Source organism: Hyperolius riggenbachi, chromosome 9 (genome assembly GCF_040937935.1).
Source record: "Hyperolius riggenbachi isolate aHypRig1 chromosome 9, aHypRig1.pri, whole genome shotgun sequence".
NCBI classification, from domain to species: domain Eukaryota; kingdom Metazoa; phylum Chordata; class Amphibia; order Anura; family Hyperoliidae; genus Hyperolius; species Hyperolius riggenbachi.
In genome coordinates, this window is record NC_090654.1 from 118,528,575 (window position 1) to 118,554,942 (window position 26,368).

Sequence of the window (26,368 nt, forward strand, 5' to 3'; positions counted from 1 at the left end):
ACATTATTATGCAAGATCAAGATGGATACCTCCACACTATGTAGCATCACCAAGGAAGGACTTAGATCTTTTCTAAAGATAACATTGCTTTGGGTCCAATTCAGACAGGATGCCCATAGGGTCAGTGAGCATTTGCATTTAACAGGTTAGTGTATGTCGTGCAGACTGCAGAAAATAACTCCATAACTTGGACTATCTGAACCTGAAACGGTATATTCAACTTGCTGGCAAAATTTGAACCCACCACTGCACAGGAATAACATTATTTTGACAGATGATCCAGAGCAAATTATTATAGGGCAGGGACTTCAAACGTTGCCACTTGCCACCTAACAACAAACATTTTTTTTAAATCCAGTCCTCACAGTTTTTCACTTTTATTATATCAATCCCACTGTGTGCCGCCTGGTATTATTTCATTTTCGCCACTCCATAGAAAGGCTGTATTAAGCTGCATAGCCTGAAATGGACCTGCTCTGCAAATGGATCCATTAGATGAAAGAAATAGCCTCCTGGAAATTGAACTTGTGAAAAGACAGAATGAAGGAAATATGTGGAAAAAGCTTGTTACTCCATTAGAAAATGTAGCAAGGTCTAACTAAGCATTGATAGGCACTGGCAGAGATTCCTTCAAGTCAGGGATTGCGGAGGGCACATGTAACAACTTTTGAGGAGGCAGCTGCGGCGAACCACGCCGCCACCGCAGCTGCCTCCATCTCCCTACCCTGCAGCGATCCCGTACCTCGGGCGTCTAGCACGCAGAGGACGGGCCTCTCGCTCGTGCATAGGGCCGCATTGACGCGTGCGCAGCGCACCGTCAGGATCTTTATGCGGCCAGGAGACGTGTCAGCTGACCTGCGGGTCGGCTGACGTCTTGCCGTGCGCCCGCCGCTGCTGATTGGCTGGCAGCAGGGGGGCGTGCCTCAGGATCTCCTCGGGCTCTTAAGACCGGAGGAGTCATTTGCAGCTTGTCTGCTGTTGTGATCACTACGTGTAAGCGCTCAGACCTTAGTTAGATCCGGTGTGCTTTGATCCGGGAGGAAATCGGGGATTTCACACAGCTCTAGGATTTGTGCATTATATTGTATTATCTGTTAATGACTCTGGCTTGTTTCTGACTATTCTTACTCTCTAGTGATTCTGTACTTTTGCCCATCTGATCTGGTTACCGACTCTGCCTGAATATCGTTCCTCTCTCTGCTCTAGTGATTCTGTACTTTAGCCCATCTGATATTGCTGCCGAACTCTGCCTGTTAATCGTTACTTCTCTGCCTTCTGATTTTGTACTGTATCTGCTTGGCTGGTTACCGACTCGATTAGTCTGACCTCTCCACTCACCAGTGAGCCATTGTCACTGGTGAGGTGTTCTCTGTACTGACAGTGCCCACCAGCTCCTCTGGTGAGGTAAAGTCAAACCTGTCAGAATACTGTATGCACCAATGACTACACTCCTTTACAATAAAGTGTGACTAAGGTCTCGATATCCTCTGTGTTGCTATATTTGTATTATTGGTGATTCTGCAGATCACCATATAATCAGATATAGTATCTGCATTGTTTGGTGATACTGCAGATCCTCAAATAATCAGAACTTTGTATTGCTGACACCATTCGTTACAGCACAACAATCTTACTGTCAGTACAATCATAAATTGCATCATGGGAGATTTATCTTGCTCATATAATGGGGAATTATTGAAAATACCTTCTGTTTTAAAGAAGCAAATTCATATTTAGCATAGCTTTATTAGTATGTGTTTTTGTGGTCCTTTTGAGCCCCTTACAAACTCTTAGTGGTTCTGTGTAGCCATTAGCTATCTGAGTACTCTATAAAACGCAACCGCCAAGTCCCTCCTCATAGAGCCACAGTAATCTATGCCCTGCACTGGTGAGAAGCAAAAACTCTGAAACAGCTGTATGCATGATGGATTAGTGTGGTTCTGTTAAAATTAATAGAAATATGCCATCCAGGCACACTGAGCAGTTCTGGAGGTGTGTTAGGCTGTCTGGGACAGAAAGGGATGATTTGCATATGGGATGATCAGCAGTGCCAGTGATGCATCATGGGAGATTTTTCTTGCTCAAATAAAGCAGACTTTTTGCAAATACCCTCTGTTTTAAGAAGGCAAATTCATATTTAGCATAGTTTTTTTTTAGTAAGAGGGCTTTTTGGTCTCTTCGAGACCCTTCTAATAGCCTAGTAGTTCTGGCTCACCATGAGCTCTCTGGGTACTCTGTAACATACAGTACTTAACTGTAAGGGTTCCCATGTTTATTTGTAGCCCGGTCTTCATTAACCTGAACCCTTCTCTGGCTATATCGCCTCGTCTGCACTTGTGCCTTATAAAGTGTATATTGGCCACTGTTTACATGTTGATTGGTTAAAAAGTAACCATAAAAATGCAAACCCACCAGCCAGTTTTAAAGAGGACCTAAACTCTTGCACAGGACAGGAGAAAAACATAGAGACATGCACCCTGTATGTATTTTGAGAGTTTAGCCTGTCTAATTCCGCTCATCTGTGACTAATCACAGTGTAATTTGATCTTACAGCTGTGTCAGAAGGCTGCAATAGCAAGCAGCTAATTTGTAAACACAGGATCTTAATCCTATGTCTGATTCTATGAAAGCAGGAAGTAGACACACTGCAGATTTGTATCAGCTCTAGCAAAGAAATGTTTTTCTTTAAAGCAGTAGGTATAGCCATACTATGCCAGGGGAAAAAACACATATATAAGTAGATAAATACTTGATCTACTTACATAACACATGTATTATACTGTCCACGTTTTGATTTCAGTGAATGTTATATAGTAAATTACAAGAATTCTGTTCCTGGTGGGGGCCATGTCTTTTGCCCACAGTTAAGGCTAACTCGTGATGTCATTTCTGTCCTTTACTTTTTTTCTTATCTCCTCCAATCGCTGAGTCGCCTCAGCCTTAATTGTAAACACAAGTGAGTAGGGGATTAGGTTTCAGATAAGAAGCTGGCAGGGAAATAAAGGGATGAGGAGGAATAGATTATAGATAAAAAGAACCCCCAGCATGCAATTCTTTGGCACAACTACTAAAGGGCCAGTGTACCTTAATTATGTGATAACTCCAAATCATAACAGCAGAAAAAGGTTTGAAAGTTTTGAATGAAGTTGCTGTTGAAATTTGATTTTTATGGTGACGATACCGCGTTAAAGGTTATTTTCTGTTGCTATCTTCTAGAGCAGAGAGGAAGTTCTGAGTTCAGATCCACTTTAATAGTTTCCCATGGCTCATTTCCTTGGCTCATGTAGTAACAAGGTCTTGAAAAGTGTAATTAGTAGCCTTCCTCTGTGCAGATAAAAATAACTCACACTAGCGATGCAAAGTACTGATCTGGATGGTTAATTACCCGTCTGACTCATTGGAGGGATCTGGCATTTGTTGTGAACGAAAGAACATAGAGACTGGTAATGAAAAAAATGCAGATTCCTTGTCCATTGTCCTTTTCCATGTGATCAGTGATTACAAATTCTAATAACCTTTAGGCCGGTTTCACACTGCAAACTGGTGGCAGCGATGTGGTGTGTCGCCCCCGTCGCACCACATTGCATTGCACCACCAGAGACAGGTCTTCAGGGAACACTGCTTTACTACGAGGTGGTCCCTGTCTGGCCACCAGCCAAGCAGGAAGTGATGCGCCCTTGCAGCTACTTCCTGCTTCGAGGTAAGCGGAAGTGCACGGAAGCATATTGTGAAAAGCGACGTCGCGACATTAACTTTTTAAAAAAGACAGACAAACATTATAATAGTGATACAGAGTATAGCCCAAGTAAGAGCCCCAAGTCAGTGCTCTGACGTGGGTTATACTCTGTATCACTGTTAATATGAACGATTAAAGAGTAACTGTTAGGCTAGAAATGTAAAATTAAATCTCTATTCTCCTGTGTTAAACAGTTAGGAAGGTAGCCAAAAAGGCAAAACTGAAGTTAAAAATCAATCTTACTTTTTGTGGGCTGAATAATAATCTTCATTTTCCCCAAGCTCCTAAGGAGGCCGCAGGTCGCACATAAGAAGTTGCAGAGCATGCTGGGAGGTGTTTTTTTTCTCTCTGCTTAGCTCCCTGTTCCTCCCCTTCATTCCCTATTCCTCCCTAATTTATTGCTGCAGCCTGATTGGCTGCTTCCTCTATCCCTCCCGGTTTCCACACCCACGCTTCTGTCCATCTCTTATTGGTCCACCTAGGGTTGCCAGGCATGCAGGGCTGAATTTGGTAGAAGACCCCCAGATGTCCGCAGCTGCCCCTTTACAATCGGGCTGCCTTGAAAGAAGCAGGGTCACTCAGCCGCATTCCTATCATGTGAGGGACGCCAGCAGGAGAGAGAGAGATGCACGGCGGCGGCTGACAGAGGAAACTGCGGTGGGGGCGCTGGAAGCTGGAGATGCACTCTGCACCCGCTGTCTCTCGGTGTTTGCCTTATCAGGTGAGAAGACACCCACACCTGTTTATGGGGGGAGAAGATAATCGCACAGGCTCTTGCTGGGGGTGGGGGGAGAGCTGACAGGGGACAGCATCTAGCAGTGATCTCCCGGTGGGAGGGGGTGCAGGCTGCAGCTTAGTGACCCTGCTGCTTCCAAGCCAGGCATATTGTAAAGGGGCAGCTGCGGACATCTGGGGGTCTTCTAACAAATCAATATAATCTGTATATCTACTGTAGGGGGCGGGGGCAGCATCTGACAGCCTGTACTAAAGGGGCGGATGACTTCAGCTTGGTGGGAGTATGTGATGTCTGGGAGTTGGGAGTTGCTAATGCATACTAAATTAGGGGGAAGAGTGGAAGCAGGGTAAGGGAGGATATTACATCACGACTGGCTTCAGACACAGACAGTCAAAGATGGAACATGTCAGGAACTGTCAGGAACATAAATCTCTGTATATACTATATAAAAATCACTAAAATCAAAACGTGGAAAGTGTAATGCATATGTTATGTAAGTACAGCCAGTATTTATCTACTGATATATATGTTTTTTTTCTCTAAGACCTTATACCTAACAGCTCCTCTTTAAGCACTGCACCTTTTTTATTTTCCAGATAAAGACTAAATGATGTTAATGTCGAAACATGTTGAATTGTGAGGGGTGAAGTTTATGTTAAGGGAGTGATCTCTTTGGCACACAAATCTGGGTCCTTCCATATCTTGGTGGCACAGATATACCATATACATTTCCATTACCTTGGATATGAGCACCTTGATTGGATTATTAGACCAATTTGTGTGTCTGTTTCATATGGACTATCACTAGTTTTGTTATGACTAATGGTATTTGGATGACCCCCTAAAAGGGTTACAATTTGATATCCTTACCATTTATATGTATACAATCCTTTGATATATACTGTCAGGGCATTTGTGGCAGTCCATCTTATTGGAACTACTTGTCTATCACCCACTCACACTATATGCTTGGTGGTGGTTGTATGGCCCTATTCTCATTTTTAAGAAACCTATTAAAAGTTATATTTTAGGTACTATAAGTACTATTTAGGAAGGGCTGTTTCAGTCCCAGTGCTTGTCTGCATATATGCCCAATCCTAGCTTCCTTAGCTTAGTGTTTTGTGTTGACTTTTTAAAAAAAAAAAAACCTGCATCACCATAGACTAGCATGTCTTTAGGCTGACACAGATTGCAGTGGATCACCCACGGTAACGTAATTCTGTGCTAGCGTTAGATTAGGGACTTCCGGCGCAGCGTACCGCAATGTGGGCAGTATGAACTTCCCCATAGGGTTGCATTAGGCTGCGGTAGCAGTGCGTCATTTTGACTTCCCCGTGTGAAAATTAGGGAAGTCATGTGTAAGATCTGGCATTTCTGTATAAAATAACAATATAAACAAGTTATGTTATGGAATTATTAGCAAGAATCCCTACAGTGGCTGCTGGGAGGAGAAGTTAGACTTCTCCAGTCCCAACCCATCTGTCGGACATACAGGCAATTAAAGCTAAGTTCACACTGGAATAAGAGGACAGTATTTCCCTGTCACTCTGGTCGCCAGGTGACCAATGGGGGTACAACATTGAGAAAGAGAACTCATGGTTCAATGTTGGAGTTCACACCAGCGTTGGACATTGTTGTTAGAACAGTATCACATTAAGTGGACACCCCTTGCTGTGTCTTTTGGTTGTGTAATGGGGGTTCCAAAGGAAATGACCATGCTAAACGTCTGAATAGAAATGTAGTAACTACGACATGGTGACTTTTGCAAACACTACTGTGAATCCAGCCTTAGACACAAGCTGTGTTGGTCTCTTATTTCAGCAATTGGGAGAAGCTAGTCATGTATTCAATCGTATCCACTAATCAGAAAAAAGAAAATGGTGCTGGCCACAATCAGTACTATCCTCTAGATTGTAAGCCTTCCACCTTGTGTATTATACTTGATTATGCACTCTACCCACTGAATAATATGAACTTGTAGGATTGGGACTACTACTCCGTTGCATGATCTGACATTGTGGCCCATATGCAATTCACTTTTTCTCCTGAGTCTTCTCCTAGGTGATATTTGCAAACTTGTCAATAAAATCCCCTTTAAACCGCCAGCAAGCAAGAAAACACTCAAAATAATTTTGATAGTACTTTTCACCAACTTTTAGGTACTTTTTCAATTCTAAATGGCTTCAAAGTTATTTTAAAGAGGATATGAAAATTATCTCCTAGGAGATAACTCAGGGGAAAAAGTAAATTGCATATGCGCCTGTGTATCTTATTGCTTATTACCTGTATTGTGTTGTCATTCACCCCTGTAAACCTTGCCTGTCTTACCAGTAAACCTTGCCTGTCTTACCAGTAAACCTTGCCAGTCTTATTTATTGTACTGTGCTGCGTAATTTGTTGGAGCTATATAAATCCAATAAATAATAATAATACTATTTGAAATTGAAAAATTTGAATTGATTACTACAATCTCTATAAAACCATTAAAGGATACCACAACTGACATGTGGCATAATGAGATAGACATGGGTATGTACAGTGCCTAGCACACAAATAACTATGCTGTGTTCCTTCTTTTCTTTCTCTGCCTGAAAGAGGTAAATATCAGGTATGTAAGTGGCTGACTCAGTCCTGACTCAGACAGGAAGTGACTACAGTGTGACGCTCACTGATAAGAAATTCCCCCTTTTTTTATCTCTTTCTTGCTCTCAGAAGCCATTTTCTGCTAGGAAAGTGTTTTATAGTTGGAATTTCTTATCAGTGAAGGTCACACTGTAGTCACTTCCTGTCTGAGTCAGGACTGAGTCAGCCACTTACATACCTGATATTTACCTCTTTCAGGCAGAGAAAGAAAAAAAGGAACACAGCATAGTTATTTGTGTGCTAGGCACTATACATACCCATGTCTATCTCATTATGCCACATGTCAGTTGTGGTATCCTTTAAACACTAGTAGCTCGACGTATCAGGGGTCGACCACCTGTTAGCAGCATGCTTTTATCCAAGACATACCATACACACATGGCCGTATCTATCTATGCTTGATGACAACACAGTCTCCATACGGCTTATACCGTATATACTCTAATACAAGTCGACCTAGTGTATAAGTCGACTCCAATAATCAACCCTCTTAAGCTGGAATTTTTTATTGACTCAAGTATAAGTCTACCCAGCAAAGTTAGACCAGGTTCACATTAGCGTTCGCTGTCCGGATCCGCCTGATCAGATCCGGACCGTATACTGTACAAACGGAACGTACATTCCACATAGCAATGCAAAGTCTATGCAGACATTCACATGCGTACGTTCCGTACAGAATGGAGCCGGATCGGATCCGGACTCTGGACACTGTTCCAACATGCGCTATTTTTCGGGTTCGGATCATCCGGCCCACGTACCCGGACCGGAGCCTGACTGCACCATCAGGATATGGAAACCAATGGGGAACGGAAAGCACAGAACACATTGGCTATCAAAACCGGATGTTCTACCCCACTTCCTATGCATATTCTAGCGGCCATTTCGGAGGGGGACACATGGGCCCAGCATTCCTGGAGTGGAGCAGCAGTGACTTTGTGCTGGAGCTGTTGGCAGTATGTCGGATGTGGAGGTGAGGCCCTAAACCGCGGAGGACCTGATTGTACAGGTGCACCTTCTGCTGACCTCCCACACCCCAACAATTTTAATCGTTTTTTTCACTATTTTTACCACACGGATCCAGATGGCAGCCTGATTCATGCCTGATGCAAACGGACCGGATCCGGTCCAGATCAGATCCGGATCCGGTCTGTTTGCATCCCAGAACGCAAGTGTGAACGGGGCCTAAATGGCTGCAATTGGGGCTCAGGATACAGTATTGCAGCCATTAACCCCACCTGTCACTTAAGTGCAGCCAATACCTCCTCCAGGCCCCCAAGTGCTGCAATTATTCACTCCCTTTTATGCAGCCCAGTATTTCCCCCCTGCCCCTTTACTTGTTAATAGTTGTTGCCAGGACTTTTAGACCTGTGTTTTCTTGTCATTTCCTTTCCTCAAAGTATCACTTACCACAGGGTAAATTGCTGCAAATGGGAATGTCACTATTAGAACACACATTACTCAGTGTGCACAGTGTTGCCTGTGACTCGTGTACAAGTCGACCCCTATACTTTTATGAAGTGAATCAGACCTAATTTTCTAGACTTATACTCGAGTATTTACAGTATATTTCTCTTCAAATGTTCATCATTATAATATGTCCCTTTCTTATAAACATAGTCTATCAAGGAAGGGAGATGTTGGGGGAGCTCTTAGAGAGTGGCCATAGAAAGCTATGCACTTTGAAGAGAACTCCCTGCACTTCTCTACTGGAGGCAGAAGCTGGTGTATTCAAGGCCATGTAACACATGCTCAGTTGGTGTTTCGGCGCCTCTGCATAGCTCACCTGCTCAATACAGCCACCCAGTGGGGATCATGAAGGGCTTCAGTGGTCACATACACTGTGCCATCTTAGCTCCGCCTACCTACGCATTTCACCCTATCACAGGGTTTCGTCAGCTTGTGGCTTAACACTAGGGAACGTCTGTATTTGAAAGCGCCATCAACCAATCCTGGACGGCTTTCTGCATTCACATGCTCACACCATTTTAGACACTGGCAAACTTGCCCATAAGATTATTGGTCTCTGCTCTTTATAGCTCAGTCTTATGAATTAGCTTGCACATTCCCACTTTTGGTTCCAGTGGTAATCAGTGTTCTTATTGCAGTATTAGCACTGCTTTTTCTTAGAAGATTATACCATCAAGCGCATAAATATTGTAAAAAAAGAAGCAATTTTATTCATTACGTTATTTTCACTACAGTTCCCCTTAAACCACCTTTTCCACCTCTACAGTGTATCTATGTCCTCTGTGACTTCATCTAAGGGCTCTTTCACATCAGAGCTTGCGTTGGAAAAGCATACGTTTTGTTGTATGCATTTTAATGCGTTTTGATATGCGTTGCACTGCAGTGAGTGTACGCTTTTAATCCGTTTTCAATGCGTTACAGCACATAGGAAAACGCAGGTCATTTTCTTTTCTTTTAGTTTTCAACTTTCTACATTGTTCCTCTGTTGCATTCTGGGACTGATTGCCTGCGTTAACGGATTAAAAACGCGCATAGTGTGCGTTTTACATTGACTAACATTGTAACGCATAAAGCTAGCGTCGGCCGAAAAACTGCGCCTGGGTGGAGTGTAACGCAACGCACAAAAAGGCTGCGTTATATGTGAAAGCTAAAATGAAAGTCTATGGACTTTCATTTTACCTTAGGTAATGCAAGCTTTACCCATTGCGTTGAAACGCAGAAAATCTGCCCTAATGTGAAAGAGCCCTTAGCCACAAGGACATAGATATAAGTCGTGTAGATGAAGCACAGCTGTGCAGGATCGTGCTTGCTCCTGTGCAAAAACCTCTGGCACTATATGCTGCAGCACTAATGGGTGAAAGGGAATATATATTCCCTGAGCCAATAAGATTGATTTTTACCATTAAAAATACTTTTATTTTCTCAGTTCATAGTGAATAATACACACCATAGCATTATTTCAGAATCAAATATTTTCACCATAAATTGTGACAGGAACATAATCTAAGTTTTATAATAAACAGTAGAAATAGCCAAACAAAATTTGTGTTTTTTTATCTACAACAGCACTTTTTATGTCTAAACTGGAGTTGGTAAAACAGAGAAATAATGTGTTTTTTCTATTTTTTTCCTAGGTTTCCTATTAAAATGCATAGAAAACAACATTGAGGGGAAAAATGCCATTCAATGAAAGCTTAGTTAGTCTTGAAAAAACAATATATATTTCACGTAGGTGTCATAAGTAGGGATAACATTATTGCTCATTAAATAGGGACATAGCTAAAATGTTAAACCTGCTCTGGTCTATAAGTGGTAAACAATGTCTGGATGCAAAGTGGTTAAGAAACAGATGCATTATTACAAACTGCGTAAACATTTTCCTTTTTTTGTGTGAACGGTAGTTGTTAAGGTAACAGTTCTTTAAAGAGGAACTCCAGCCTAAACAAACATACTGTCAGTGGTGTAGCTAGGGTATTTCACACCCGGTGCGGATAATTTACTGACACCCCCCCCCCCCCCCCAAAAAAAAAGAGAAGTGCGCCGTGGCAAAAAATGGGCGGGGCTAACTGTAATGCAACTGTATCAGTAAGGCAGTGGGCTAATATAGGTAGCCAGAATAGTTGCCTCCCGCACAGGTTAGAGAGGTAGATGCCCCCAATATAGGTTAGTTAGGTAGGTGCCTCCAATATAGGTAGCCAGTATAGTTGCCACCAGTATAGGCTAGCTAGGTAGGTAGGTGCCCCCAATACAGGTTAGATAAGTAGGTGCCCCCAGTATAGGTTAGATTAGGTAGGTGCCCCCCAGTATAGGTTAGATAGGTAGCTGCCCCCCAAGTATAGGTTAGATAGGTAGCTGCCCCCCAGTATAGGTTAGATTAGGTAGGTACCCCTCAGTATAGGTTAGATAGGTAGCTTCCCCCCAGTATAGGTTAGATTAGGTAGGTGCCCCCCAGTATAGGTTAGATAGGTAGCTGCCCCCCAGTATAGGTTAGATGGGTAGCTGCCCACCAGTATAGGTTGGATAGGTAGGTGCCCCCCAGTATAGGTTAGATAGATAGCTGCCCCAGAGCCGGGCCGACACATAGGCTGGCGAGGCTACGGCCTCTGGGCGCCTGTCAATCAAATAAATCATGAGGACACTTCAGATGATCGGATCCGTGCCTGCCCGCCCTGCAATGTACCGGCCGCGGGTGTCAGCGGCGAGAATGTCTCTGTGTACACTCTCTCTCTCTGAGAGAATGTACAGTTGCCATGGCCACAACGCTGCCTGCACCGCCCCCCGCTCTCAAGAGCCGATGTTGTAGCCAGCGTGCAGCTCACTCGTTAGCCCAATCCATGCTCACTGTAGCTGACGCTTAGTGGCTCTCGCGTGAGTCCTGCCCGTGGTGGCCCTCCCCTTCACTTGATTGATGTGGTCAGTCACGGACGGTTTCTGCTTGCTGAGTCCGCGTCCGCCCCCTTTCCTCAGTCATCATGACGACGGTCACGTGACAGGGACGTCAGTAACGTCCCTCGCAGGCGTCTTCTCTTCTCTGGCTGGGCTGGCTTCTGGCTGCTGCTGCTGCGTAATGGGGAATGGACTGCACCTGCCGCAGCCATAATAATAAGGTAAGTTAGTTAGTCAGTGCTGTGAATGAAGAGACAGTGAGTCAGCTTCAGTGTGTAACATAGATGATAGATAGTGAGTGACTGAGTCTGAGTGAGGAATAGAATGGTATCCTGACTGACTGCCTAGTTGTTTGCTATTGCTAAGAGATCTGCCTGCAAGCAAGCAGCATAGTGTCTGTCACCTGTGTATATAGGTGCAGAATGAGTTTGTGGATATAGTATATCATTCATTCTACACCTATAAACACATGTGGCCAGAATTATGCTGCATGCCTTAAAGTAGTTATCAGGCAAATATTTAAAAAAAAGCTTTACTCACCTGGGGCTTTTTCCAGCCCCCAGCAGCCGACTGTTCTACACTGTCACCTCCGCTCTCCCGGTCTCTGTGCTTGGTGCGGAAGCCGACCCCGAGGTCATCCGCACTGCGCATGCGTGAACCGCCGCTGTTAATCAAGCCCACGTTGTATGCGGCTTACAGTAAGCCGCATACAACGTGGGCTTGATTGACAGTGGCAGTTTGCACCTTCCGCTCCGAGCATGGAGACAGCGGCGGGGAGTGGAGGTGACAGCTTGGGACAGTCGGCTGCTAGGGGTTGGAGAAAGCCCCAGGTGAGTAAAGCTTTTCATGTAATATTTGCCTGATAACTACTTTAAAGGAAATTTGAGCTGAACTTACCTGGGGCTTCTTGCAGCCCCCTGGAGACCTCCTGTGCTGTGCCCGCGACGCCGGTCCAAGACTCCCTGGCCAGCAGTGGGCCTCCTCAACGCACTCCCGGGGGCGTTTGCCATATCTGCCATTTCTAAAAATTGCTAATGCACATGTGCAGGAGCCACCGACTGGCGGAAAAATACTGTATTTGTGCATTATTTATTGTTACATTAAATGGGGGGGGGGCGCACTTGGGCAGCCCAGCCTCTGTTGGTGGTGGACCTTGTCCCGGCCCTGAGCTGCCCACCAGTATAGGTTAGATAGGTAGGTGCCCCCCAGTATAGGTCAGATTAGGTAGGTGCCCCCCAGTATAGGTTAGGTAGGTAGCTACCCCACAGTATAGGTTACATAGGTAGCTGCCCCCCAGTATAGGTTAGATTAGGTAGGTGCCCCACAGTATAGGTTAGATAGGTAGCTGCCCCCCAGTATAGGTTAGATAGGTAGCTGCCCACCAGTATAGGTTAGATTAGGTAGGTGCCCCCCAGTATAGGTTAGATAGGTAGCTGCCCACCAGTATAGGTTAGATAGGTAGGTGCCCCCCAGTATAGGTTAGATTAGGTAGGTGCCCCCCAGTATAGGTTAGATTAGGTAGCTGCCCCCCAGTATAGGTTAGATAGGTAGCTGCCCCCCAGTATAGGTTAGATTAGGTAGCTGCCCCCCAGTATAGATTAGATTAGGTAGCTGCCCCCCAGTATAGGTTAGATAGGTAGCTGCCCCCAGTATAGTTTAGATTAGGTAGATGCCCCCCAGTATAGTTTAGATTAGGTAGGTGCCCCCCAGTATAGGTTAGATTAGGTAGGTGCCCCCCCATAATGGAGGGGGGAGTTAGCCGCGGGGAGGGCAGCCCGACCGCTCCCTTCCTCTCCCATGACTGCCCTCCGTGCTTCCCCCTCCGACTGCAGTTAGCCAGGGAAGCGCTAAACTGCCAGCAACTCACCTGCCAGGTTCCAAGCGCCGCTCAGTCGCCACTGGTCTTCTCCTTGGCATAGACGCTGATACACACACTGCTTCCTGTTAAACAGGAAGCAGTGTGTGTATCAGCGTATATGCCGAGGAGAAGACCAGCGACGACTGAGCGGCGCTTGGAACCTGGCAGGTGAGTTGCTGGCAGTTTAGCGCTTCCCTGGCTAACTCTGCAGTCGGAGGGGGGAGCACGGAGGGCAGCCCGGGGAGAGGAAGGGAGAGGTCGGGCTGCCCTCCACGTGGCTAACTCCCCCCTCCCAACAGCGCTCAGCCTCAACCCCACATCACCCCTGCCCTGCCACTATCTCACCCCACCTGGTGCGGGTCCACCCCCCGCACCCCCCTCACGACGCTAGTGCATACTGTCATTAAGTTACATTAGTTATGTTAATTAAAATAGATAGGTAATATAATCTCTTACCCACCCTGTTTTAAAAGAACAGGCAAATGTTTGATTTTATGATGGCAGCCATCTTTTTGGTTGAAAGGAGGTGACAGGGAGCATGAGACACAGTTCCCAACTGTCCTGTGTGCTGATCACCCTTCCCAGTTGCTAGGCAACATGAATAACAGCATAGGAAATCCCATCATGCTTTGCACAGCATCAGGGAAAAAACGCCTGGCAGTTTTCTTTGATAGGTGGAGCTTAGCTAAAAATGCAGCTAAAAATGATGCGTTGGTAAGAAAAACAAAGTTCTGATGCTGTGAAACTGTTAAAGGAACACCAAGCCTTTTCAGTTCTGCTGAGTAGATTTTTAGTCTGGGGGTTCATTTTAACTAACAAGATACATAAATTAACCCTGATAATGTTCATTGGAAGGAGCAATGCTGAAGATGAAGCTGAATTACTTTGGACACAAATGAGAAGCTGGGACTCATTGGAGAAGACCCTGATGCTGGGAAAGATGGAGGGCAAAAGAAGCTAAGCAGGTGGTTCCGGTGCACGGAATTCACCGCCGGGCAGCAAAAGCAGATGCCCCATAGCAGCAATGTTATACTGCGCAGGGGCATGTAAATATAATTCGGGGCTCCGGCCGTTGTCAGACCCTGAATTACATATCCCTCCGAGTTGTGACGACTCGGAGGGGGAATAGTATTTAACTCCACCAGGGAGTTTTGCGGCAGCAGAGAGAACCGTCATTCAGCTCTCCCGACGCCCAACTCACCGTACAATACCGTATGCAAACAATGGAGGGGTCGGCAGAGGATGAGATAACTATATAGTATCATGGAAGCAACAAACATGAGGTTGGACCAGCTTAAGAGGCAGTAGAGCAGCGTTTCCTAACCCGTGTGCCACAACACATTCATGTGTCGCGGCAGCCTCGGGTATGTGTCGCCACCTCGCTCTCTCCCTTCACTACTCTGTGCTTCTGCTCCATGTAAATAAAGCAGGGCTACAAGAAAATGGCCGTCGATGTCAACAAATGCGTAAGTTGGCCAGCCATTTTGTTGTAGCCCTGCTCTAATTATACATGGAGCGGAGACAGAGCAGGGTGCTGAAGAGACGTCATCGCTGGAATCAACGGAGCTGGGTGAGTGAGCCGCGGCCACCGCATGCTCCTGCTACTTGGGGGGGGGGGCACCTATGCCTTGCTACCTACATCTGACTTCCTAAACTGGGGATGCCTATGCTTGGCTACCTATGGCACCCTACATACCTATACTGCAGGCACCTACATACCTATACTGCGGGCAACTACATACCTGTACTGTGGGCACCTACATACCTATACTGAGGGCACCAAGAGCCCCTGGCACTGTTTTCCTGTTGTGTGCTGCAGCCCCTCTGTATGTTATATATATTTCTTGTGGGGATTGAGGTCTCCACTGCTGCATGCATGCTTTGCAAAAAAAAAATTGCATTAAAGTTGGTTTGTGCTGCTCACCCCTTGATATTTGATTATAATTTCCCCCCTGTGAGATTGCATAACCACGCCCACCTCTAGCACAGTTAAGCATATAAATGAGTGCATTGAACTGGTTCAGAGAGTTCATTTGGAAGCTAGTGAAAAGGTGAGGTGTTTTTAATTTCTTTTTCTCCCATTTAGTTGACTCTTGGGTTTTTGGATTAGTTCCCACTAGACTGCTGATAAAAACTAGCATGGTTAGAGTAGGACTCACCAGATCGGGGACACTTTGGCGCAGTTGGTGAGCTTAAGCGCGTTAAAGCGTAACCAAGAGCCCCTGTCACTGTTTTCCTGTTGTGTGCTGCAGCCCCTCTGTATGTTATATAGTGAGGGCACCTACATACCTATACTGAGGGCATCTACATATCTATACTGAGGGCATCTACATAACTATACTGAGGGCATCTACATAACTATACTGAGGGCATCTGCATACCTACACTGCGGGCACCTACATACCTATACTGCGGGCACCGTATACTGTGGTCACCTACATTCCTATACTGCAGGCATTTACATACCTATATTGAGGGCACCTACATACCTATTCTGAGGGTAACTACATCTGACTTCCTATACTGGGGGCATCTATGCATGGCTACCTATATTCAGGGTTACCTTGAGGGGGGGCCAGTGCAATTTGTTGGCTCAGTGCAAATTGTTGGTTCTGTGCGAACACTCCAAATCGTGAGGGGGGGGGGGGGGCAGGGGGATATGTCACAGACATCTGAGCATTTGGCCTGATTTGTCACGACTTCAAAAAGGTTAGTAACCACTGCAGTAGAGGATGGAGGGGCCTGGCATGCTGTGGTCCATGGGGTCACAAAGAGTCAGACACGACTAAATAGCAACCGAACATACAAGTATCATCTGATCTTTACAGGAATGAAATAGAAATACAGTTATTATAACTCCCCCCCCCCCTCCCAGTATGTATAGCTATAAACTAAGTGCCCCCCTGTTTGAACTAAAATAGACTGATCACACAGTCCAGACCCATAAAGCAGGTCATTATTTTACAGTCATGACTGCTTGGCCCTCACAATGTCTGCTGTAATGCTACTTGGATATTAATCATTCCATTTACTCAACTATATAAAGCATCTCTCCTCAAAAGATGCTTTCCTATTGTTATATGAAAGAGGACACTAGTTTATAATGAAGCAGCTGGGTTTTATTATACAGAGACTCTGATCTTCATGAATAGACATGCATATGGCATCAAAGAACTCCACCAATGAGCCAGCTGTAAGATGAATTAACAGACATGGAACTCTTGAATCATCATTTATACCATACACAGTCTGTTACAGTAATAATGACTGGGTCCTAATAAGCTTGAATTAATCAGGTTAAGCCATTAGAGGGCCTATTAGAGGAATGCATTACAGGAACTGCTTCCATACACATAAGTTATTCATAGATCTGCTGCTTTGGAAAGCAAAAAAAAAGTTTACTTTTACATGAAGATTGTTGTGTGGACATACCTACGTCAGTAAGGACCCCGGTACAGTCACAACCTCTGCAGCCCCATCACTACAACTCTTGTCACAGATCACATGCAGCATGTGATCTGTGGCAAGAGTTGTAGTGATGGGGCTGCAGAGGTTGCGACTGTACCGGAGGCCTTGGGCCAGAAGGGGCCCTCCCTCAATGGCAGTATTGGCTCCAAAGTGGTCTTCTGCTGGTAATGATGACTTCTATAGATGCTTTGAATAGTAGTAAGGCTGTGTTCCCATTTGTGCCAGACCATGTGCAGCCAGCGGTAACCGATGGTCCGCCGTGGTCTGGCTGTAGCCCTGGACAGATGCGATCCCCCGTATGTTATATGGGGGAACACATCCGCCTGCCCAGGATTATCGTGGACTGCACAGAAGTGCAGTCCACTTACTGCATCGGATACCACAGATCTGTTGCAGCGTGACAAGTGTGAACAGCTCCTATTTATAAAATAGCTTGTTCATTGTGGAGTGGGGAATGGACAGAAAATGTCAATTTCTCTGCATAAAGGATAAATCTGAGGAAAAAAAACAAAACCATATCTACTTACCTGGGACCTCCTCCGCCCCATGGCAGCCTATGTGTGCCTCGCCACAGCTCTGCTGTCCCGGGATCCCCTCGCCAGGTCGCCATCTACTGTGCCTGCACGACCGCAAGGCCGCGCTGCTTGCACTCACATGGCCTGGAGCATTCGGCGCAGGCGCAGTATGTCTGCACCTGCGTAGAACGCTCCAGGCCACGTGAGCACTATTGCAAGTGGTGCGGCCCTGTGGTCACACAGGCACAGTAGATGCTGACCTGGCAAGGTTGGCATCTGCAACAGGGGGGATCCCGGGACACCAGAGCTGCGGCGAGGCACACATAGGCTGCCAGGGGCTGGAGGAAGTCCCAGGTAAGTAGATCTGGTTGTTTTTTTCCTCGGATGTATCCTTTAAGTGGTAAAAAAAGCCTGATCATTAACAAACTTTCCCCTATCCCCTGCTTGCCCCTCTAATACTGTGGCAGTCCTTGGCAGGTTTTGGTGCACCATATCAATTGTTAATTATAGAGTGCTTGGAGGGGGTCCCAATGTTGCACCAAGGCCCAAAGCTCCTTAGCTACGTCAATGTCTGTGGCCACTTATTCATCCAGACAAAGCAAGTTGATCCAGCACTGTGTGCATTAGGCACTGGCGCTAAAGACTTCATGCAGCACCATTGCTTGTTTTCTTATCGGCATAATGGATGCTGTGCAGAGCTGTGCACAACAACATTATTTGTTAATAAATCAATATGCACAAAGCTTTTGAAGAATATTTTTGTCATGCAATGTCATAACATAAATGCGTTGTAACATCTGTTGTTCAAAACCCTATATTATGCTCTTTCAACTGGTAGCTTGACAGGTGCCTAGGGATTGATGGGTCACCAGGGGCCATATGCAATTCACTTTTTCTCCTGAGTTTTCTCCTAGGAGATCATTTTTTTATCTTCTATTTAAAATAACTTTTCTTTACTTTGCAATTGAAAAAGTACCAAAAAGTAGGTGAAAAAGTATTATCAACACTATTAGAGCTTTTTCTTGCTTGCTGGTGGCTTAAAAGGCAATTTAATAATACGTTTACAAATATCACCTAGGAGAAAACGCGAGAAAAAGTCAATTGCATATGGGCCCAGGAGCCTTTTGCAACAGTTTAAAGTTTTGCAACACTCTAATGCTGGGCATACACAGCTCGATTCTCCCTCTTGATCGATTCGCCGCTCGATTCTGCAGTCAATTCTCTTATCTTCCGCTCATTTTTCTTATCTTTTTCCATTCACTTCAATCCGGAATCGAGTGTTGAAACAATCGGGTGGGAGATCGGACATGTCGGAAATTATGTAACGAGCCATCTTAATGGCTCAAAATTGAGCTGTGTATTCCCAGCATAAGACTCTCCCTTACAAGGAAAAAAAACACAGTTAAGACACAGTGGCCCATATGCAATTAACTTTTTCACTCGAGTTATCGCCTAGGAAATAATTTTCACCTTCACTTTAAGGCCTCTTTCTCACCAGGACATTGCATTTTAGGGGACGTTATGGTCGCATAACGTGCCCCTAATGAAACGCCTGATGGTGTTGGAGGAGGACGCCAGAGTGAGCCGCGTTATGCAGCTCTTTGTGTGCACTGTGCAGTACAGACTGCGGAGACCACGTGATCGTTCCAATCATGTGGTCTCCGGGGCGCAGATTGGCTGGCGGGACCACGTGATGCGGAGTGTTCCACTCCGCATCACGTGGGACCGCCAGCCAATCAGTGGCTGCTCCAGGAAGACAACCCTGCAAGTGCAGTGAATATTAAGTAGCCATGTGCCTGGCTACATTAGCGGACTCTCCCCACCTCCTCTCGGGCAGCATATCTATAAAAAAAAACAACATTACTGAGCATGTGCACATAGTCTAACGTGGCTAAAGCCGCATATGACGTACTGCATGCTGCACTTTCCCAGAACATGCAGCGTTACCCTGTAACGCAACGTGGGCACTGTGAACAGCCCATTGATTTTACATTACTGTGCATTGGGCTGCGTTACAGGATGCACCAGGGCCGGCCTTAAGTTTCACAGCGCCCTGAGTGTAACCAGATTTTAGTGCCCCCTCATTCATCCTCTTCGCACGCACGCACCCACCCACACGCCCATGTGCAAGATCCACTTTAGTGTACATAGGCAGATACCTTCCTTTGGTGTATATAGGCACATCCCCCCTTTAGTGTATATAGGCATATCCCCTTTTACTGTATATAGGCATATCCCCTTTTACTGTATATAGTCAGATCCCCTTTTAGTGCATATAAACAGATTCCCCCCTACCCTCCCACACAACTTTTAGTGTATATAGGCAGATTCCCCCCCCTCCCCTTTAGTGTATGTAGGCAGATTCCCCCCCCTCCCCTTTAGTGTATGTAGGCAGATCCCCCCCCCCCCTTTAGTGGATATAGGCAGATCCTTTTTGGTGTATATAGGCAGATCCCCCCCTTTAGTGTATATAGGTAGGTCCCCTCCTTTAGTATATATAAACAGAGCCCCCTTTTAGTGTATATACTGTAGCTAGGGAGATAAATAGTTTATAGTATACAAGCAGATCCCCCTTTAGTGGATATAGGTACCCCCTTCCCCAACCAAGAGGCAGTTGGGGAATCTTACTTTTCTGCTTGTAGCTGGGGACAGAAGATGGGCAGGAGTCAGGACTCAGGAGTGACAAGCAGGTCTCTCTTTGATTAGTGCGCAGCACAGACATCGCCTGTGAGCGAGGGGCAGTGCTACTGGTACACATGGCTCACACAGACTCAACGAGGCAGCAACAGGTTCATGGAGTCTTCGCCCCCCCCATCACCCCAGCGGCACCAGGGGGCGGAGCTACCTCTCGCAGCAGCCACAGACGAACCCGGAGCCCGCAGCCAGCCAGAGCCAGTTGAATGCACAACACGTGCGCCCCCTGGAAGCCGGCGCCCTGAGCGACCGCTCTGGTCGCTCAGGTCAAAGGCCGGCCATGGGATGCACTAACGTGCGCCTGTAACGTCTTACTGTGAAAGCAGCTTAAACTAACTTTTCAGCATTTTACAATTGAAAAGGTACCCAAAAGTTTATGAAAAAGTACCAATACATTTATTTTAAGTATTTTTTTTGCCTGGAAGTGGCTTAAAAGGAATTTTATGACAAGGTGTGAAAATATCACCTAGGAGAAAACTCAGGAGAAAAAGTGAATTGCATAAGGGCCATTGGCCCTAATTCAATTCACTTTTTCTCCTAAGTTTTCTAATAGGTTATATTACACCTTATCAATAAAATAAAAAAGCCACCAGAAAGCATGAAAGTTACTCAGAATAATTTTGACAGTACTTTTCACCTTCTTTTTTGGTACTTTTTCAAGGTCAGAATGCTGAAAATGATTTTAAACAGAGGATGAAACATTATGTCCTATAAGAAAACTTAAAAAGTCAAAAGTCAAAAAAGAGAAAAAGTCAAAAGCATAAGGGCTGCTGTGCTGAAGTGCAGTCATTCTTCAGCAGCAAATCAGTCACTCATTTATCCTATCGATTTATGTGCAGCCATTGCTGAGAGAGATGCCTATACTAATGTGAAGTCATGATTTCTCACCATTACTGCCACCCACCCGTCTCTTTGCCCATTTTAGTTGATGTAAACATGCAGCTCTGGATGTCTGGCACTCAGTTTTTTTCTAAAAGCAATCAACCTCATGCTGTGGAGTTTGGTCTGTACAGGTGATATGTCTCCAGTCAGGCTTCATATCATCTTAGATGTCCATAATGCAGACAGACAGACTAAGTTGTATTTCATGTTGCAGCCAGCAGGGCAAGAGCTTTTTGTATCACACAGCAGGGCTGCCCGATTACAGCAACAGCAACCTTCTGGGTAGCAGCAGAAGAAGAAGTGTCCATGCAGCAATGTTCCCTCAGAAATCTGCACTCCGCAGGAATAGTTTGGAATTTAAAAAGATCAATTTTTTTGCTTTTACTTTTTTCTGCGATTTTTCAGCGATTTTTCGGCAATTGCGTTTTGCAGTTCTCATTCAAGTGAATGAGAATTGTGCCGCAATTGCCCGGGAAAATGCTGCATGCAGTGAGTTTGCAAAAGGCGGTAATTGCAAATGAGCCACAATCGATGCAGTGAGATTAATCCCATAGGACTACTCGTGCAGCAGCGCTTTGTTGATTGACGGCGATGAGCAAAGTGCGAATCGCCAGCAAAAAATGCCCCAGTGTGAATGGGACTTTACATTAGCAAGAGCTTTTCAAATAACAAGTGCTTAAAAAAAGTCTTAGAAAAAAAAAGGCTTAGAAAAACACTGCTAGTGGGTTCCAAGCCTAACCGAATTTAGCCCAATTTATAAATGTGACCTTCAGCGTATACAGTGTGAGCTGTTACGCTGACCTGTACTTATAGTAAACTAACTACTGTCTGGCCTGGGACACACAATAAATAGCAAAGCACAATAACAATTGCTAGCACTTTGTGTCAGCATTTTTTTTTAGCGATTTGAGCTGCGTTTTACTGCGATTAATCTACCTCATATACTGTGTTGGAGCCCAAATGCTTTCCAAAATCGCAAGCACTCTAGTGTGCTCAACACCATAGACTTACACTAGCAAATAGTTTTTGAAAGCGCCGGAGATTGTTGGAGCTTCAAAAACATGGCCAAAATCACTCTAGTGTGTACCAGGCCTAGCTACGTTTTGATCTATGATTGAATTATCTGGTTCTAAAGTGTTCCTTTGTTCTCTCTTGGTATAGACTAATACTGTAGCTTGCACTGAGGATCATCATGTGTTTTATTTAAACTCTGGCACGCGCTAAGTACAAAGTATTGATTTATATAGGTAGCGAATGACTCATTTGTTTGTGTAAGTTGTGTGATTCACATGCCAGGGTTTTGCCAACATTTAAAAACATAGATAAAAACAGTAATATATTGCATTATTGATCAGAGCCTTATTTAAAAACACTTAAACTAACACTTTAATCAATATTGTCTGCTGACCCAACCAATCATGAAAGCTTGGCTCGATCTAGAATTATGTATGGAATGATAACGACAGAGTTTCTGTCCTGTCCAAAAGATCATTCCTTCCAAGGTCCAGCCGAAAGCCTCACGCCCACGTACGTATACTGTCCCCCGCAGGAATCGGGCTCAATACCTCGGCGGGCAGTTCAGGGCCGAGCTCTGTACAAACGTGTCACTAGCCTAGAGGCTTTCCAACATGATCTGTTGCCACAGAGTGGGAAGACAGAAAACAGCATAGTGCATGATGGAGCAGGAGAGGTGAGGAGAAGAACAATGGTCTCGGACAAGACTACCTGCCAGTTTAGATCTGCTGTTGATGAGTTGGGGAGGTTAGGGGGCTGCTGTGTGCATGCTAGATTCTCAGCAGAGGCAGCTCCAAGTGCCGAGCATGTGTTCAAGACTTTAAATAGTTAACTACACAGATAGATCAGAGATTGTAGGAGCTGTTATCTCATGTCTATGGGTACCTCTACTCTAATATGAAGCCGATATTAAACAAAGATAATGTGGAAAGTATGTATGTTTACTGAAGAAATTCTATAGCTATATTTGACACTTGGTAGGAATTAAGAGGTGTGAGGTGTACCCAACAGTAGAATATTAGAATGTAGTATTGGTAAATTTGACGATATTATCTCCTGTTCTCATTAGTAGCATATCTGCAATTTTACTGATATTCTTCTGTTGCCTTATCTTTTCCTATTCCCACTCTAACCTCCCCCCTACATATACCTACCATTAACCTTCCCTCTACCTACACCTAAAACTAACCTCCCCCTTACCTACACCTAACTATAGAGTCAAAGCACCTCCACTGTAGCTGCAATCTGAACTGTAGCACCACTGTCCATAGCGGCAATTCACCCAGTGCCATAGTACCGCCGCTATGCATAGCTGTAATCCCCGCCTTGGGTGTCCAAATTGCTGTTTAGGCAACGCCATAGCCGCTAATTGTATTAGGGCTTATGGCAACGCCCTATCTACCAAACATGCACTGCCTGTAAAATTACCTGCTTAGATTAAAGCTCCCCCATAAGTTACCACTGCTGCATACTATATAACAATAAATAACTTCCGCACAACTAGTATGTCCTTGCAGAAAATATGAAAAAACGACAGCTATAATGCTCCATTCTAGCACTGTGGACTAATAGTCCCTCTCTCTAACCGCCAACTAGAGTAGGCAAGGAGTAGCAAGAAGGAGCCACATGACTGCGTCTTCTGGCATAAAATTGAGGTATTAGAGAAGGCTTAATATATATTTTATATTTGCAAACTGTAGTACGGAGGTTATTAAACTATTGTACCTGTGAACTGATTTGTATGTATTTCAGCCAATTGTGTCTAACCACAGTTTCACAGCTTCCTTTGTCTTCTGTGAATTCCCTGGACACCATGTGAGCAGTATGATGTTGCTTGATAGAAATGATCAATGAGATACAAATGTTTTGGGTTTGCATGCAAGTAGCATGCAGTTTTGAACTGAGCCATACCAACTCTATAGCTTCTAAATTGGTTTGGCTCTGTTTTCTGTTGTACCAGTAATCTCCGGAATATATATAGATTCCGTTGGGCCCATGCCCCCCGCCACACATGCACACGCGCGCTCTCCTGCGGGAATAAGTGTACCCCTCTCATTACACCATTTTAAAAAGCGTGTGCAGCACTGCGTCCACTCCGTGTGTATTACAACTGCCTTTTAGATATATATACTGTATATTTGTATGTATTTGCATGCACATCACAAATATTTACATCTCCCTGGTCATCTGTGGTGCTTGATACTGCTTCAATATCCCCCCAAGCATGTAGGTGACACAGGAAACAGGAAATAGTGGTGTCACATGCATCACTGCACAATGATTTACTAAAAAAAATAATTAGCATAGCTGTAACTGCTAAGTAATATATACCGTGGGGCAGCGTGGTGGCTTAGTAATTAGCACTCTGACGTTGCAGTGCTGGGTCCACGGTTCGAATTGGCTTCCCCCTAAATTGGCCCTAGACTATGATACACACACTACATAATATATACATAGACATTTGACTAAGGTAGGTATTCAATTGTGAGCCCCTCTAAAGGACAGTTAGTGACAAGACAATATACTCTGTACAGCAATGTGGAAGATGTTGGCACTATATAAATACTAAATAATAATAATAATAATAATAATAATATGTAATCTCTCAATAATAGCCATATAGGGACTCTGGGTACATATTATTTCGGCGCCGCTCAGTTTGGTGCGGGGAGAGCCGAATGACGGCTTTCCCCACTGCCGCTAAACTCCGAGGCGGCATTAAATACTATTCCCCCTCCGAGTTGTCGCAACTCAGATGGAGATGTAATTCGGGGTCTGGCAGCCGCCAGAGACCTGAATTACCACTACACGGGGCGCGCATCACAGCATTTCTGCTATGACGGCGCCCAGTTTTGGCGCTCGGCTCTCAGAGCTGCACGCCGAAATGAACTGATCCAAGGGACTCTCACATAAGCCAGTCAAGCAATCCTTTCTCTGCATAGTATTAAAATGTTGTATTTGTCAAGAAAAAAAAATACATTAATTTGGGAGGGCTGTGCCTCCATCTATATAGATTGTGTTTTTTATCAAACATATGTCAGTTTTTGTTTTTTTGTAAAGGGTGGAGGTCAGCTTGTGTATGGCTAATAAGTATTATGAATTTAATGTTTGTATTATGCTAATTACACCGATTTACACACACAGTTAGAAGCCATAGTGGATCAGTTATAAAACATGAGTTATATTACTTCCATGAAATCATACTATATACTAATAAAAAAATATAAGTATTCACTGACCCAGAAACGCACCAGTGCGCATAAACAAAAAACGCACACTTTGGGCGCTGGTGGCACGTGCCCAGGCTTTGGGCAGAGGGGGCTCTGCAGTGGGCATACGCAAGCTTTGGGCAGCGGTGGCATGTGCAGGCTTTGAACGGCTGGCGCACGTAGACTTTGGGCGATGATGGCGTGTGCACCGGCTTTGATTGGTGGAGGCTCTGCAGCGGTTGTGGTGTACGATTCTTTTGAGTTTACTGGTATAATATTCCATATCATATCACAGCATGACACAGAGCACAAAATGTAAAGAAACAGATAAGCAATCAATACCAGTTTAGTGTTTGCTTAATACACAAGATGGGAACATATAGGGTAAATATACATGACACACATCATTTGCATGGTAAAATGCAGAGAGTTTGTGACATGAGTACATGAACATGACAGGAACAAGGAGACCAGAAAGTGACAATGATGAAATACAGTGTTTATTGACTCCTGAAGGAGCACAGAGGACTGATGAAGGATAGACAATTCCAGCAAATGCAGGAAATAAATGGGGAGGACAGATATGGTAACACATAACAAGGATTGGATCTTGCAGATAACCATGCAGGATTTTAAGTAAGCTGCTGTTTTCTACCTGGGTTCCTCCATTTGGCTGCCACCAGCATGCTCTTCCAGGCAATGGCGTCTCTCCATGTTATCCTAAGGCAGATCCCAAATCAAGGACTTATATGATGAGAAACTGGGAAGGCTGTGTAAGGAGCCCACGGTGGCTGTCCTGATCGTTGCTGTGTGCACTTTATCCTCCAGTAATCCTGATTGCTTTCCACAGGATGATGGTGCTGGGAGCTGTCCAGCTTCTGTGGTGCTGAAAGGCTTGACAGCTTTCTCTGCTGTGGAGAGCAGCCTGGGATGAAGCGCTGCTGCTGCTGACTTCTGAGCTGTTTATTCCCAGCATCCAATGTGGGCATGCGTAGTGAAGAATAAGCTGTTCAGCTAAACCATCCAACACATGAAGCGAGGGAGGAGGTGTGCAGCTGGAAGCCAGCAGTTACCATGCTAACCGCAGAGACAGAAATGGAGCCTATCAGACAGAGGGTGGGAGGTGATGCATGGACAAGGTCACACAGCCAATAGCAGAGAGCAGGAGGATGATATTACTGTACTTGGATTTGTGGAAATCAAGAAGCACACAACAAAAACTGATGAAGTTCTGTGTGTACACGTAAACATTGCTTCTAT

The 26,368-nt window shown here is 44.9% G+C and overlaps 1 protein-coding gene across 1 annotated transcript in view; it reads right to left on the reverse strand.

The window, feature by feature from the left end:
* DISP2 (dispatched RND transporter family member 2) overlaps positions 1 to 26,164 on the reverse strand; it is a 104,163-nt gene extending 77,999 nt beyond the window's left edge. The window contains exon 1 of the mRNA XM_068253398.1: positions 25,764 to 26,164. Within this exon, the coding sequence (XP_068109499.1) occupies positions 25,764 to 25,822 (59 nt within the window). The 5' untranslated portion in view covers positions 25,823 to 26,164. The remainder of the gene's footprint in view (positions 1 to 25,763) is intronic.
* Between the last annotated feature and the right edge of the window lie 204 nt (positions 26,165 to 26,368).